The sequence below is a fragment of the Hippoglossus stenolepis genome, chromosome 22, assembly GCF_022539355.2.
Source record: "Hippoglossus stenolepis isolate QCI-W04-F060 chromosome 22, HSTE1.2, whole genome shotgun sequence".
Taxonomy (NCBI): domain Eukaryota; kingdom Metazoa; phylum Chordata; class Actinopteri; order Pleuronectiformes; family Pleuronectidae; genus Hippoglossus; species Hippoglossus stenolepis.
In genome coordinates this window covers 6,608,205-6,625,710 of record NC_061504.1, presented here as the reverse complement: position 1 = coordinate 6,625,710, position 17,506 = coordinate 6,608,205, and the positions used below count along the sequence as shown (strand labels likewise).

The 17,506-nt window shown below is 40.0% G+C and overlaps 1 protein-coding gene across 1 annotated transcript; it reads left to right on the top strand.

Annotated features, from left to right (window-relative positions):
- Nucleotides 1-553: 553 nt before the first annotated feature.
- On the top strand, nucleotides 554-16,375 carry etnk1 (ethanolamine kinase 1). The gene is made up of 8 exons (XM_035147714.1): nucleotides 554-928; nucleotides 2,695-2,954; nucleotides 3,309-3,449; nucleotides 6,778-6,920; nucleotides 11,815-11,898; nucleotides 11,997-12,157; nucleotides 13,347-13,420; nucleotides 13,629-16,375. Exons 1-8 carry the CDS (start codon nucleotides 782-784, stop codon nucleotides 13,699-13,701), a joined length of 1,083 nt encoding a protein of 360 aa, XP_035003605.1. The 5' UTR covers nucleotides 554-781; the 3' UTR covers nucleotides 13,702-16,375.
- Nucleotides 16,376-17,506: the final 1,131 nt, after the last annotated feature.

The window sequence follows — 17,506 nt, the reverse complement described above, 5'->3', positions numbered from 1 at the left end:
AGCAGCATAGTGGGCTGCGGAGGCTGGCAAGTGGGTTTTTGTTTGTAGTCACCAGGGCACACAGACATTTAAATGACCTGCAATTTTATGCCTTAGGAATTTAAATGTTTCTTTGTAGTTGGATGTCTGTTTTATGGATGTAATTAATGTTATTTTAGGCGTAGAGCTATTCTTGTGTTATTTGATTCAATTCTATTTTATTTAACTTTGCAAGACTAGGACAAGAGCAGTGAACAGAATGGAATGACAAAACAGTATGTATGTAAAATGTATGTAAAAATAATAAAGTTGGATGGATACTTGGTATGGGAAATGTATGCATCTAGTAACTGGATGGAGGCTGTGCAAATAGTCAAATGTTAATTATTATCTAAAACCATGAAACACTAAAGCTCAAATGAAGAAAACTTGACCTCAGACCAAACATATTATGCACAGGGAATACTAACGGAAACGTACATAAACCCATTTTAATTGCTACTGCCGGCAGTGGGCGACGATGGAATAAACCAACACGTGCTCTGTGAGTCATCCGGCGACCAGCATGCATCGGGGCTGACCTGGTGTTCCAGGTGGGTGTGGCTTGTCGAGAGGCGTTGTCGCAAACCAGCAGCAGCAGCAGCAGCATCGAACACTTGAGGATTAAACAGCCGCCGCCGCTCACGCACTCCACACACTGCGCACATCTCCGCCGCCGTGTGCACCAACACCACCTCAAACACCACCACCGCAAACACCGCCCGAGTCCCACTCCGCTCCCGAGCAATCCAGAGAAAGCGCCATGGCCAACTACATTCACGTACCGGACGAGGCTCCAGCTGTACCCAAAATAGACGTGACAGTTGACGAGGGCGACTACAGACCCGGAGCACTGACACTCCTCAAGGAGCTGAGACCCAGCTGGAAGCCGTCGGAGGTTAAAATAAAGGTGCAGTTAATGTCTTTATTTATTTGATTGATCATGTTTTACAGCCAGTCTGCCCGGTGCGACACGCCTCCATGTTGCCTCTAGCTTCAACATTCATCCCTGCGTAGCTACAAGTTAAGCTAGCAAGGTGCCCCCATATTCAAGTTAGCTTTATTCTTACGGAAATGAACTCCAGGGGCTAATGTCGCGGACAGCTAGCAGCCGTATCAGATGCGCAGATGATATCTCCAAACAGGTGTTAGCTAACTATCCCCTATAAGATATTACGGTGTTTAAAAAAAAAAAAATGCGTCTGCGTCAGCCCAGATCAGACGGTGGGAGTCTCTCTACGCTTCTGGCGCAGCTTCCTCTGCGCGGACGCTATACTTAACCTAAACCTGATGCAATGTCGGTGTTAGTGGGGAAATGACTGACCCATGCTGCGACTTGGCCGGAGGGGGTTACACAGATATATTAAGAGAGAGAGAGGGGGGTGGAGGGGATCCGTCAGTTTATATCATTGTCATGCTGCAACCCCCCCACCCCCTCCCCTCCACATTCTTAACGAGTTTCTGGAGTTTGATGAAAACTTGGGGAACCTCCCACACTTACTAACATAAAGACTCTATATGTCCACATGTTTATATTATATAACAGGCCTATAGACTGTTTGTGTTTACTTTTGGGATGAACAGTCAAACAGACAGAAACATGACAGTATAACAAACTGAGAAGGGAACAAAGGGAACAGTATTTCCAGTCCCTGTGTCATGTAATGTCACATGAGTTAAAACCCACCTCTTCACAACAGCTTTTAATGTGTGTCTGTCATTTGAATGGCGGATCATGGTGCGTGTTTATATTTAAATGTATGATTATGACGTATTTTATTTATATTTTGATATTAATGTGGGAATTTTACTGATTTCTGACGTGTATTTTGAATGTTTATGGCAGACATTTTGTATTGTTAGTTATTAGTTTATATTTGCTTTCTCTGTTATTTAACCCCTGTAAATTGTCTTTGAGGATTCTTTAAAGCTCAGTGATATCTAATGGAATTCATTAAATCACACAAAATTTGACACTGTGCTTCCTTAATAATACACGTGTTCAGCCGATAAGATTAAAGTTTCTCGATTCCTTGAATTTGTAGATTGTTATCGTGATAATTACTACCCAGAAAAGCACTGTTAGTTAGCTCTCTGACATCACATCTTGGTCAGATCCCCTGAAAGCTCAGTACTTTCAGTTCCCCAAAACAGACTGGGGTGTGTGGTCTGCTTGGTAAACATACCGAGGACGATCACATGCTCCGCGACCCTTGCCTACGCTCATCAATGGGAGCAAAGTGGGAACTCAGCAAAATGCCAGCCATTGCTTCATCACGCAAAAAATAAAATTCCTCACGATCCTGTCGTTCTCGGCCAATCCCTCCTAGAGTGAACAATTCGGGCTGGTATGTTGGGTCCTCACTCAATATAGAAATGTCCCAGGCTTCACAACAGAGACAGACACGCCCAACTTTTTTAGGGCAACATGAAGTTGTCCTCTTTTTCCTGTTGTTTGCCAGACCCTGACTCTCTTGGAGCTTATGTAATACTCAAAAGAATGTGGGGTTTCAGACACAGTACTTGCGTAGCAAAATGCATAGGATGGTCCCATTATCGTCAAACCATAGGCCTCAAGTGACACTTGTTGAAACACTGGACAAAATGTTTTTTTTTTTTGTCCCCCCCCGCCCCCAATTCACCTGTTTTCACTCTTTCTTCTATTTGTACACACAGTTTTTCACAGATGGAATAACCAATAAGCTGCTGGGCTGCTATGTGGGTGCAGTCATGCTGGATGTGGTGCTGGTCCGTATTTACGGCAACAAAACCGAACTGCTGGTGGACCGGGAGAATGAGATTAAAAGCTTCAGAGTACTACACGCAAATCGCTGTGCCCCGCGCCTCTACTGTACCTTCAATAATGGCTTGTGTTATGAATTTCTGCAAGGAACCGCCCTGGAGCCTGAACACATTCGCAGCAAACCTGTTTTCAGGTAAAACACATTGTTGGGAAGTCATATGACTTTATGCATAGGTTTGTCACCGCCCTGAGTCTACTTGCGTATCCTTTACAGACACAAACACAAATATACTCAAGAGTTTTAACTGCATTTATTTGTCTCCTCCCCCACCATCCTTTCTATTTCTGCTTTCCCTTTCTTCCCTTAATCCACAAAAGTATGACCCAAATACAGGGTTTTTTTTCTGTAACCTGAGTCTTGTTCAGTTTTCACTTCTTGACAAGATTATACCTTTTAGTTTATGACGACTGAAGCCTGGACTCATATTCCACCTTATCGCTTCATGCTCTAACTCAAATTTTCCCATTTTGCTTGCTGTACTTACAGGCTCATTGCCAGGCAGCTGGCCAAGTACCATGCCATTCATGCCCACAATGGCTGGGTGCCCCAGTCTGACATGTGGCTAAAGATGGGCAAGTACTTTGCTCTCATCCCAAAGCACTTCAAGGACCCTGAGCGGAATGCCAGGTGAGACCCTGTAGTATCATGGTTATTGAAAACTATCAGGCCCACAAATGTGGCCGATTAGCATTTTTTAAACAGATTTTCTTCCCTAGATAAATTATTTTTAAGTACCTTTTGTAGCAAACTAACAGGGAAGTAATGTATGAAGGCAGCTTTCCTATAAGGCCCTCTTAAATAAACAAATATGTATGCAAATTATGCCTCTCAGAGAGAGAGAGAGAGGAGTTTCAGTACTTCTTCAAGTCTAATCCAGATTCTCTTTATAGTCAAAGATGAGAAGTAAAATGTGTTGGAGCTCATATGGAAGATCATAGAAATTTGTATCGGTTACTTTTCCAACGTGACTCCACTACAGGTTATCTGCAGGTTTTATATCCCTATAATATCGACTGATAAAAAAAAAGTGTAACAGTAGTAAGCTCTGAATTCACCACCAATTAAATTTAATAAATGAAGAACAAAACACAATTTAGTAACAACTCTCAAAACCAAAGTGTAGTGATTTGAAATATGAATTGGGACAGGATGAAATTAATAATAACAATATTGTCATTGACATAGATTGCAAGTACTAAAACAAGCCCTACAATGTATGGATCTGATGGACTTTATAACCAAAAGTATTTTGTTTTAGACATTTTACAATACTTTACCTCTAATTTTGTTTAAAAAAGAGTTATAATTATATTTGCTTGGGAACATTTGACTCTGTCTCTTGTATCTGTTCTCAGTTACCTCCATATAGAACTATGACCCCCAACCTCTGTTTTCAGTGTCATAAATTATTTAAACAACCGCAAGGTTCAATGGCACAACACAAGAGTTTTCATTATCAGTGTTCGACATGCCTCACATGACTGAGGAAGTGCGTGGAATCCCTTTCATGATCTCAACCGGTTTGACAAACGTGCTTACTACTGTAACTATTTCGTTCCAAAGAGATAATGTAAGAGTGTATGATGCTTTCTCTTTAAACAGTGAGCTACTAGGGGAGGGGGTTGTAAATACCACTTCAGCTAGTGAGCACCATGACTCTGAATTTCTTAAACTTTAATCTTGTATCACTCTTATGTAAGCCTAAATAGTTTTCTTAAAGTGTTTTTCATTATTAATTGTCCATTACATTTCATCCAAATTTCAAAGTAGAATTTTTGGGCATTCCTCAAAGAGGCCTTCTTGATCCACTTTTGTTTGTATTATATATGCTCCTATTTGGGTGTCAACTACCATTTGTATGGTGATGACAAAACATCTTTGTCTCTATTTTCCAAAAATGACCCTCGTCATCTGTTTGCTCTCATTTCTCCCTGAAAAAATACATAGATGGGGAAAATACTTTAACACTAATAGTGGAAGGAACTGGAATTCTTTAAAAAGCTCAAAAAGAGACGAGAGGAAATCTACACTCTAAAACAAAAGTCACAAATCCGAGAGTGATTTTAGACTCAGATCTTAATTTAACTCTTTAACAAGGTCATTATAACATCCCATTTTTCATTTTAAATGATACAGAAATGCTCATTCACACCTTTGTTACCAGATTTTGATTATTGTAGTTCCCTTTTCACTTTAAAGTCTTACAGAAAACTACGAAACATACTCAGCTCAATATGCTAGTCTTAACCAAAACAAAGAAAAGGATCATATTACCCCACTGTGTAAGACACTGCTATGACTACTTGCACCCTTCAGAATGGATTTGAAAGGTTTTCTTTGACTTGTCTATAAAGCTTAAAATCACCTTGCCATATCAGATATTTTCTTCCATGTTCTGTTTCAAACAGATCACCAAGATACTCTGTTGATTTTATTTTCATTGCTCAATACTGCTTCTCTCCTGAACTGTGGAGCAGTTGAATAGAAAGCTCTTTTGGCATTTTCAATTATAAATTAATAAACCTGTTTTTTTTTAAATATTTTCTATTAAAACTTAATATTAAATTTATGTCATGGTAATTTGTTCCAGCTCATATTTAGATTTTAAGTATTAATCATTGGTTTTTATATCACTTTTTCACCCTGGGGTTTATTTTATTTGTTTTGTGTTATTCATAATTCTATTGTTTTATTTTATTAAATTTAAATCTTGTATCATATTCTTTGTGTTGTTTTAATCCTGCTACGTGAAACGTCTAAGGTGTCATGTTTGTATGAAAGGGGCTTCAGTTGAAATTTAGATATATAGGTTACATAGTTTCAGATTGTGTCAGCGCTGACATGAAAGAACACAGGTAACCAAATGACACACGTGTGCTGTATCACAATTATCTTATTCAGTCACACGCTCTGGGCACTTTGGCACCATTGAGTCTTGATTGACTGAAAGTTGCATTGCCAATAACAACTACCTTCAGGTATTGTGGTTCCCAAATGAATCCAAAACAAACAGACTTTTTCAACCTGTTTTTATTTCCATGGATGACATTCAAATATTAACATAGTGACAGAAATGCTGATGAAGACCTGTGAGACAGTGACACCTGCAGTATCTCAGGGTTCTTGTACATTGAAGTAAAAAATAAATATGTGAAGTATAAATGAGGACTGATTCTTTCCATTTCCAATATTATTGTTCACATTACGTCATCATCACCTGATTAGATCCTAGTAAGGATAGTTAACTTTATCGTGATTGTCTGGTATGACTGAATGTTAGCATAACCTGACAAATATAGTAATTGAATTAAATTTAAGTGTGCAGCCAGAAAAAAATACATTTTGCATATTTTTGTAGTTTTCGCACGTTGGTCAGTTTTTATGAAGGCAGTTTAAAGAAAATGGAAATGGACAACAATGTCCCTCACACAACCCAGTTTGTCATTTTTATGGTGAACAACTGTAATAATACTTAATAACTACTTAAATAACTAAAGTCAGGTTTTATTTCTATTAGTGAAATAAGGAGAGTTTAGGTTGACCCTCTCATTGTTTTAATAAAGCTTATTCTTGTCAGAAAATGTCCCATTTTGCTCAGATTAATGTTATGTGAGGCATTTTTTGGGAAATGTGGTTTATTAAACTTAAAGTCTAGATCTGTACCCACACTCTGTTGATTAATCTTTTGTTTTGTGCTTGATTGTGCAATTATGAGTAATTTACTTGTTCTACTCCACCACATACTGTTTTGTACAATGTTGACCCTTTTATAATTACATATTCTGTTTCCTTTTCTTGTTGTTTTACTTCTTACCTTCAGTTTCTATCTCTGCCCTCGCTTCTATTTCCTACTCTACTTTTAAGTTGCCCATACTGACTACCTCCATCTTTCTTAGCATTATTATATTCTTTTCAATATCCTAACCCATCCTCTGTAACTCTCTGCCCCCTCCAGGTTGCGCATGGAGGTGCCCAGCCCCCGGTGCCTCAGAGAAGAGCTGGTGTGGCTCCAGCAGAGTTTGTCGGTGCTGGGCTCCCCCGTAGTTTTCTGCCACAACGACCTGCTCTGCAAAAATATAATCTACAACCAGGACGAAGGTGAGTATCCCATGTATGGCTGTACTGTGTTGTAGTGTTATCTGCATTTGGTCCCTACGCTCAGGTAGGATTGCATTATGTGCACTTCCTAAACCCTAGTGACATGCTTCTCTCATTGTCAGTGTTTGCATCGGGCTGCAGGCATAGAATTAGAACGGTCAGACAGTCCTGTCATTTTGATGTTCTGCTAATGCTCCAGATGGAATTCTTATTTGAAATAAGGCAAACACAACACATATAAACCACCAATAAACTTTGCCGCAGTAATATTTGTGAACACAAAGATGTATTGAAACATTGCATTTGTCACAGATTTCAGTAATTACACATGGTTAGATCCTGGCCATTGTTGTTTTTAAAAGGTTGCTCAGTTAAACCTTTTATAATTTGGATTTCATTGTTTTCCAAATTTTTTTCTTTCTGATCTGTCGTTCTAATTCTGTGCTGAACCCTGAAAGAAGGAAAACCAACAGACAATGCCATTACATCATACCAAGTCTCAGTTTTATTGATAGCACATGTGTTTGGTGCTTTAGCACCATGTCCTCAGGCAAACTTGTTAGCTTACTTTTGCACTAAGTGACTTTAATTGTAGCGGTCCTTGAGTGAAAACTATAACGGAGGAATGGTGGGGTGAAATGGGTGAGAAACAAAAAGCAAAGTGGTGAAAGTATAGGGTATATATTATGAATGTGGGAGGTGGGGTGTGGGTGTTTATGGGAGGGTTTAAGAGCTGTCAGCCCCCTCGTCGGTGTGCGGCGAGGGGCGGGGCCCTTCTCACAGCTCCTTGTGTCTAGCCTTTCTCCCCTAGGAATGACAGCCGAGGCTGTGGCTGCCCTGCGCCGCCCTGCCCCTGGGGAGGCAATGGAGGGAGACAAACCTCACGCACAGTCGGCTCTGAGGGCCCTCACGTAGTCTGCCCACTGCTCAGGCTAATCGGGATGAGTTCATGGCATCAGTAGGAGCCACGTATCTACTTATCACCCTCCAATGCTACCTGGCCACCAGTTCCCTCTGACTTCTTGTTGCTAGGCTCCTTACAATACTGTTTACAACTGTTTCTTTTTATGATTTGCATTTGCTTTGAGTCACTCTGAGCGCCATTCAAATGCCTTAAATACAAAGCTACTTTTCGTCACTTCTCCTTACGCTGCAATTTTCCATTTCAAAGCACCAATATCTTTCACTTGGCAGACAATCTGAGTGAAAGGATATGTCTGATGATATTCTGTAGGCTTTTAATTGTCCAAAAATCCATCCAAAACCAACAATGAATATATTCAACTAACAAATATTGCTTTATACAGCTATTTCTTCTGAGCCAAAGAGCGCTGTGTGAAACTATTACAAATTCACCAGTCAGCCACAGTTTCACAGGGTGACATGTGACTATTACATTACGATGAAGACATGCACACTTTTAACTCCTGTTGAAGTAACCTTTGCTAACCATTAAATTTAATAATCTTTTTTTTTTTTTCAATTAAAAGAATACATTGAGGTTGTCTTGTGATTAAAAAAAAACAGGATGCCACCGAGGTACACAGCTGATGATGTGTGCGTCACATCTGCTGGTGGTCGCTAACATCTGCTGGTGATCCCTGACATCTGGAAGACCTTCAAACATACAAGGGATATTCATCATTTATTTTACATAAAATATGACCCTTTAAGAATGAATGGCACAGTTTGTGGGAAGTACAAGACAAACTAACATGTTGGTTTAGGTTATTTCATTGGATTTGTTGACATTAACAATCATATAGAAGATCATCAGCCTAATTCTTTTCAAAGCTGAAACATGCTTCTGCCAAAATGCAGGGACAGCTTTTTGCCTAAGCACACAGACAAGGAGTATTTGGAAAGGGTGAATTTGACATGCACAACTGCAAAATCTCATTTGAATCTATAGTATAGCAAACAAGTTCTGACTGCTTCAGCAAGAAAACATGTATTTAGTGTCAGTAAAAGTGGGCCATCGCCCACTGTGAGGCTCGCATTCATACCTTTACACCAAGTCCTTAAAAATGCAGCATTTTCCAGAAGACTCAAGTTACGAAATTGTTGAGTTAATGTATAGTATAGATCAGACACGTAATTCTCTGCAGGAAATTCATATGTTTGCAGAATCATGTTTCATGCTTCAATATACAAGACAGTGGTTATCAGTACATCTGTTGTATTATCAAGAGCAAGGATAGAAAGGGACTTTCCAATATTCCAGTGCATCAACTGTAATCACACACTTTTAACACAATGCTTTCAACTGACAACCACAGTGGAAGGAACACTAGGAGTCTAGGCACTTCAGCTTTAAGTCTTAATCACTACATTTCTGACTGTGCCCGCTCAGGCTGTCTGAACCATCGTCGTAGTAATCCTTGTAGTACCCAGCACTTACAGTCTTTTGTTGAAAACAGAGTAGGCAGGAAAAGAAAGTAAAAAGCTACAACACTGCTTCCTGTCACTACTGCTCAGCTTTGGCAGCTGAGTTAAAACCGCTACCCTGCCAAGACGAACCACCACTTCCTGTATTGATAAAACTGTCAACAGAGGTGGTTAAAGCTCAATTATTATTCTTAGTTTTCTTACTTTTTGTTAAAACTTACAAAAAAAACCACTGCCAACGAAGTGCTGCATTGCTTTTCTTTTGTCTAAACTTGCAGCCTCAATCACAGACTAAGTTTTCCTTCTTCCCTCTCACTTTACTCAGCTGTTTGCAAAGAAAAGAAAACAAAATCTGCACTCATTTTACTTGGTCCCAAGAGCCACAAAATCTGCAGGTCAGCAGCCAGGAAGCCGCTCAAAGTTTCTTTCATTTGCAGAAGCAGCAGAGTTGTCATGCTATTGGGTTCACAGCTGACCAATGGGAAGGGAGCATTGAAGGGGAGTGTTGCGCGAAGGGGATGTGAGGTTGCATGTGTGAGGGTGGAGGTGGGGGGAGAGAAAAGGCATTGGAGATTGGCTGCAGGGCCTGATGTTTCGCCATTGTGCGTGGGAGCAAGAATGGATAAAAGACAACTGTGTCAGTGAGAGAGTAAGCATGTGTGAAAGATGTGTTTGCCCCAACCTTTTCATCTGCTGCACAGGGGGGCTATAGCCACTGCCCGGAGGTGTTCAGTTGTGTCCCGCTAGGACCTACACGCCGGCTGGTAACCCACCTCAAAGTGTCTTTCTTGTAGTCAAGCAACACCTTAAAAAAATAATGTTTCATATGTAAGGGAAAAGTATTTAGCTAGGGCCAAAATAAAAACATTTAATTTAATTTATTGTTCTTCAAAATCCCTTGTTTGTGTTAATGCCACTGTAAGAATCGGGCTTGTAAACGTAAGGGTTTGTATTTTGAGGTCAACCTCTTCAACCACGTTTTTCTGTGCTTCCCACAGGTACCTCTTGTTTTTTTTATTTACACCTGGCATTAAAATGCATTTTTGGTATTAAGATTGCAATCGCAAATGGCTTGAAAACATGAAAGTACAGGTGTAAATGTACCCAAGATGCACTGAGGACTGATTGTAATCCGATTTATCAGATGAGCAAGAAAACAAATTCTGTCCCATGGTTATATTATAAGACAACCTTGAGCGTCACAAATGGCTACCATCTCCTTTTACCCTTCCTCTATTTTTAGTTTGTTATCTTTTGGAATAGTGCAAATGAGCGGAGGATGTGATGTGAGCTGGACAGATCTTAACAGGATCTGGACACTGCAGCTGCTAATTAATACATATTAATATATGTAATTAGATTAAATTCCTCTAGATACAATCTGGATATAAAAACACATTTCAATGCCCGGTGTAAATCCAGTCATAGACCTACAAATGAAGTCGGACAGCAACACATTCTTGGACCTTTCCTCGCTGTACTTTAACATCGGATTTAAAGTTACATGGAAATGGTCGGCTTTAATCTTCACTCATATTTCAGGGGCACTTAGAGACTCTCATGGTTTCTTAGAACGTATTTTACAATCTGTAGCCAGGAGCTCAATCTCCACTTGGCTGCCACTTACTCTGTTAGCATCAGGTACATTGTTAGCTGTAAGTCAATAAAGAGTGTGTTGCTGTACATCTGTTTTGACAGTTTCCTTTTCTAAAATCCACTTTGTATATCACTATCTTCTGTCCGTTGTCCCTCTGCTTTCTCCTCATTTTACCATTTTCACCATCCCTCCAAAACAAAACTTTAACTGAATTTTGTTTCCATTTATTCTTTGCATGTATCCAAAACATTCTTTGAAAAGACATCTGCACTCCTTTTTACCCCTTCACGTTTGTATGTGCTCCATGTCTTGCATCAGGCTTTGCACATTTTCATCTTTGCTAATATATCCCAGCTGCCTATTTTGTGGTTGCTTGGAAAAAAGGCTGATAACTCAGTTACTCGTAAATCCACTGTTAAGATACCATTGGAGGCGGACTGCTCAAACCCAATGAAGATGTGCAAACTATCTGGATTGCTTTTCTTGTAGTCCCTAGATATATCTAATTTAAAGACATAAAAAGGCATAGCAATTCTCTCATTCGATTAACAGCTTTAATTCTAAACATATGTATTGAATCTGTCTTCTCAACTGCATGCTTATTATTGAAGGTTTGCCAGCAATTGTTTTCAGAAGCGTACCTCTCTAGTCTAAATGTTTTTCTCTGTAATTCCCCTTATTTCATTTTTTCCCCCTGCTAAAGTCTGTCTCTATAGTCTACTTCCCTCAAAATGCAAACTCTTACTCCTTGCCCCGCAATCGGCTACCTCGCGAGCCAGTCCAGTCAGACAGGAAGAAAGTTAGAAATAAAAAGCCTTGATATTCTCAGTTATCAAAAGGGAAAACACAACATAATCATTTTGTCTGCTGCCCGTGTCTCTGTCTAAACAATGCCGCTTCTCTTTCCAGGCAATGTAAAGTTCATTGACTACGAATATGCTGGGTACAATTACCAAGCCTACGACATTGGGAACCATTTCAATGAGTTTGCTGGTAAGTAGACTTCCTGGTACACATAAATTAAAAAAAGATGTGTGCAGTGTCCACAGAAATATGAGTCTTTTAACTTGTGTGTGTTTTATTGGTTCCAGGCCTGAATGAGGTGGATTATAGCCACTACCCAGGGCGGGCCTTTCAGCTGCAGTGGCTCCGCGCCTACTTGGAGACCTATAAGGACCACAAAGGCCAGGGCATCGACGTGACTGACAGAGAGGTGGAGATCCTTTACGTCCAAGTAAACCGATTTGCCCTGGTGAGCATTAGGACATGTTTATTTTTTTAATTGGATCATTTTTATGTTTAAAATTTGTCAGGAAACGAGGCTAGATTTATGTGTTGCATGATTATGTATGTGGAGATTCTTAGTCATTTTATATCCAAGTGCTAAAACTGGTCAACTGGACTTTGTTGAGGTTCGATGCGTTACCTCTCATCCAAGAGGTTGCCAACACACTGAGGCAGAAACTGGTACACCCCAAAGACAAAACACACAGACATAAGCAGGGCAATGTAGTATATGCAGTTGAATGTAGTGAGGAATGCTTAGACCTGTACATTGGAGAAACTAAACAAACCCTTCCCAAAGCATGGCACAGTACAGGAAAGCTAGCTCCTCATGTCAGGAATCAGCAGTCCACCTACATCTAAAGGACAAAGGACATTCATTTGAAGACAACAATGTCCACATTTTGGCGAGGCAAGACAGGCGAAACGTCTACACCCAAGTCGAGTTGACCTTCTTTTGGCACTTGGATGCAAAAATATTGTCCGATTACTTCTTTTAATCTTTCTATTTGCCTACTTGATGTACTGTGAGATAGTGAAGGCTGATGAAAAGTAAATAATCATAGCTAAAGTTAGTTAACAATTAAAATATAGGTTGGCTTTAATATATACAGTGATTTCAAAAACAAGTATTGCTCTAAGCTGTCCATTCGGTTCCATCCCATAACTGCTGCACTGTGAAAATCGAACACTTGTAAGAGTATGAGCGCCTGGGCTTGTTATGAGTAGACTTTTTCCATCCCTGCTGCCACAGGTGTTGGGCCAGCAAAGACCACTTACAATGTGATGTGGGTTAAACAGAGCACAGAGTGACTTTTGCTATAACCTGCGCTACCTGCTCTGAGAGGGATATTTGTGATGCGCTTGCTGATGCCACCTGTATAAGGGAGTCACGCTTTATGACAACATTGGAGACAGGGCACTCTCCCCTGGGCTGCATGCTGCCTTGTTTACTGTCAAGAGGAAAGGAGGGCAGTGTGGAGGATGGGCGAGTGAAGAAATTGTGTTTCTGTGTCAGCTATTTGTTCTTGTTGCTATAGGGCTGCTGGCGGCTTATTACATGCTTGAGCGAGCTGTGTTGGGCAATTAGAAATGACATTAACATATAGTCGTGAGTACCTGCTAATCCTCCCTGTTGCTTTCCCCCCTGTTTCAAGGCATCTCATTTCATCTGGGGTCTCTGGGCTCTGATTCAGGCCAAGTTCTCAACCATCGACTTTGACTTCTTGGGGTATGTAGCCAACAAGCAAACTTTATCATGAGCTATCTTAGTCTGCTCTGCCCTGCAGCCTTTAGCCATATGTTTAAGAACAAAATGTTAAGCATGCCGATTAATATGTGTCAGTACACAGTGTGCCTGAGTAGTCTAATACTTTTTTAGCATCTTGCAAACATGTCATGTATCTTATTGTGTCATTTATCTGTGTCCCTTCTCTCAGATATGCCGTCCTGCGGTTCAACCAGTACTTAAAGATGAAACCCGAGGCTCTTGGGTTGACCTTACCTGAATAAAAGCCCTCACCTCCTCATGTTCTCTTCCTCCCCGCCCTTCCTCCCTTCCAACCTCCTCTGCGCCTCACATACCGACAGCTGAGCGCCCTCTAGGGGTCTGTTTGGGGAAGAGCCAGACTGACAGTCTGTCCCGTTCAGTGCCTGCAGGTCCCCTCCAGGGCCCTTAACCCTTAGAGATTGAAGGAACCACAGTCTTGGTCATCATATGCAGTCACACCTTTGTTAAACAAATTAATATGATGGGTGCCATGTGAAGTTCACATTATTGGGGTGATTTCAGTTGTTCTAATATCAATTATGATATTAACATGATATCAGCATATGTGTTAACAGCTTTTCTCACAGCTCAAATCACTATCAACAGTAAGGCAGTAATGCCTCATTTAAAAACCATTACATAGCAACAACTCAACATGACTGACAAGTGGCCCAAACACTAATCTGATCGCCGGGAGATACCCCTTTCTCATATGCACATTCATGGGGAAACCCCTTGAGAGCCTGCCCTGCAAATGATCAAATTATTATGACATCAACACAAAGCCCACTTTGTTTGCCAAGAAACCAAGAGGAAAAAGTCAAGATGGAAAAGGCCAGTGCTATCCTTTCAATCCCATGTGATACGAGCCACACCACAAGAAGAAAAAATACTTGTGGCCTGCCTTGTGACTCTTGTTTTCACCCTTATTTTCCTCCAGCATACTGTGCATGGGTGGTGCACCAGAATAGCCATGTCATTGTTGTTGCTGCGTAGTGTGCTAAGGGTTTGTGTTTTGGCTTTCTAGGCTGAAGGTAGAAACATCAAGTTGTAGTAAAGCACCTTGTGTTTACATATTAACGTCTCCCTCGAGCTGAAATGGCAGTATCACTGAGCAGCCGTTTTACTTGAGAGAGACTTTCACTGTTATTTAAGTTTTTTTTTTGTCTACATCTTGGGGACAAAAAGGCAACTCACTGTAATTTGAACATTCCATGTTCACAACGCTAGACGGGGAATGTGGTTGTAGGTCACATGATAAGTTAACAGTGTCAGTTTTTCACTGTGACCTCAACTGTAAACCATGCTGGACTAGAAAGAGACCAAACCATTATACTGTCCACTCCATGTCAGGGAAAGTCGGGGAATCACCTAAATATTACACTGCTGTTCATTGAACTTAGGCCTGACCATTTTATATCTCTAGACCAGTTTTCATTCACAAATGAATGTTATTATGGCCTTGCTCGTATGCCAGATTGCATTGACAGCACTCACCATCTGAAGCATCCAATTTCAACATGAAAGTCTGTAGACAAGTGGAATTTGGGCTAAAAAGAAAGTGACGTTGAAGTTGGTGCATATAGGTTAAAATGGTGTGTGTTGGATTACAATATATTGAATGGAAGTCAGCTGTTAGTGGGACCCAAGGAGCAATAGCGCCATCTGTTGGAGTGTAAAAAGATAGCTGCTGTCAGTCATTCTTGATATTCATATTAGGTTTATAAAAAAGCTTTAGGAGCCCCTTACAAGCCTACACCAAAGTGCTGACTTGTTTTTTTTGCTTGTACATAATGCACACTGTATCGTTTTCCATATAGCACAAAGAGGATTAGACAGACGATTATATAGACTTATTAAAAATGACTGTTTTTATACTTATTTAAATGGAAATGTTAGGGTTGCGGTCTTTGAGAGTGTGTGGATGTTTGCTGGTGCAGTTACACGTGGCATCTGGGCAAATAAAGTGTTTTTAGTAAAGAGTTTAAAAATGCTAAGTGTGAAAAGGGCGAGATTGTGTAAAATGTGAAAAACTAATTTGCTTCTAACACATTTGCTCAGGTGCCTGCTGCTGTAACAAGTTTGCAAAGCTCTGTGACAAGACTGACTGACGAAGCCTGATTGTCCAATTATATATACACTCGTGGACAGTACTAGATAGGAGACATTGTTGTGTTAGTCTGCCCGTGTGCCTGTGAACGCTCTCTACTTTGTACATTTTACAGTTTTGAAGTTTGAAGGCTAGTCCTGTCCTCTTCTGTCTTTTAATTTTGTGTGTTGTGTCTTTCAAGCTAGTGAATTAAGATGGGAGTTTGAGTCGGGCTGACATGAATATGAAATGTGTGAATGTTGGCTTTTAATGTGAAAACCTTGGATAAAAGCGCACTCGGTGGTAAGGGACTTTGGTAACTGCTCGAAGTTTTGGTGGAGGAAAGTGTGATGGTTCGGTGAGAGATTGTTTTCCGTTCGGTGTCGATTTAGGACACTGTCACGCCACGTTTACGCATAATCCGCACAAATTAATGCAGTTTGTCCATTCAACTGCCACATAATCTGAATATTCAAAATGATACTGCTGAAATATGTTCCCATCCATCTGAAACTAATGCATTTTCACTGTATATCAAAGGTCATCTCAGCACTACATACACATTTGTGTTTGTATTTAACGTTGTAAAAAAAAAAAATCTGTGGCCACTGTAGCATATGTTTATATGTACAGTAAACAAATGTAATAATATCTTTGCTTGTTCTCAAATGAGAAATAATGTACATAGAAGGAGTTCTTTTATTTTATTTTTTTCTAAAAGTTGCATTAAAGTGAATAGTTGCCTGGGGTAAGAGGTGAAATAAAAAAAAAAGAAATTTCCAATACTGTAAACATGCTTTGAAAAAATAAAGTCTATTTACCCTTTATTTGTCCCCTCTTTCATCATGTGTTTTAACAGGAATATTAGGAAAGGGCAATTTTCTTTTACACTTAACATTACCTGCAAATCAAATGTATCATTACCTACCAAAGTATTACTTTAATTTCATCTTATAGGATTTCAAAAAGGTCAGTCACATAACAATAGTTTGTATACAAAGGTGAACAACATTTCTCCACTGCCACACACTATCTAGAAATGAAGCCAAAATATCCCAAACACGAGCACTACCATCATCCACCTGAGTCCACTCAGTAAGGATCGTGGTGTGAAGCCGCTGTACTGCTCCACCCACAGTGCAAGAAGGAACGCTTCCGCAGGTCCTTCATTTCCACAAAATACTGCACTGTTTTTTTCTCATGTCACTCTACTCACTATTTGCACTATTTCTAACGTAAAATAACTTTTTGCACATTTGTGTCATCTGCACGTCACAATATCATTTATGTACAAACGTTTTTTCTACTTGCTCGTGCAATCATCCTGTGCCACTCAACTTAACTTTATAACATTTCCATACAAACCACTACAGTGGAAGGTATATATAATGTACATACTCTGCCTTTTTTATTTTATTCCATTGTCTTTTATATTTTTTTATTCTCCTGCCTACCTCATTCTGATGTGCCTGCTGCTGTAACAAATGAATTTCCCCGGTGTGTGGATCGATACAATTATATATCATAAGTTATCTTATCTTATATATTTGTTGACTTTTAGTTAGGTCCATGTCCCATAATCTAACATGGAGGAGATGGGTTTTATAGCCAGCCACAAGAGGGCGATCGAGACGCTTTGACAGACACTTGGTACTCAGTTTTCACTAAGTTTAACTGAGATAAACAGCGCCCCTTCTGGACTAATGGCTCAAAACCAGCAGCTGGCCTTGTGGTGTGTCTTCTAATTGAAAGGCTTAAAGAGAGAGAAAGACAGAAAGTACTGAATGACCTCACAACAAACAGTGACGCATTTCATTTATGCTCAATTTCAACCAAACAACCTGATGCTTTAGGGTTTTACCCGTTTTCCAGTGTTGTGAATGCTAACGATGAGCTATCAGCTAAGCTAGCATGTTTTGCTAGCTTAGAAATGGAGAGCGGAGGAGAAGTTCTGTCAA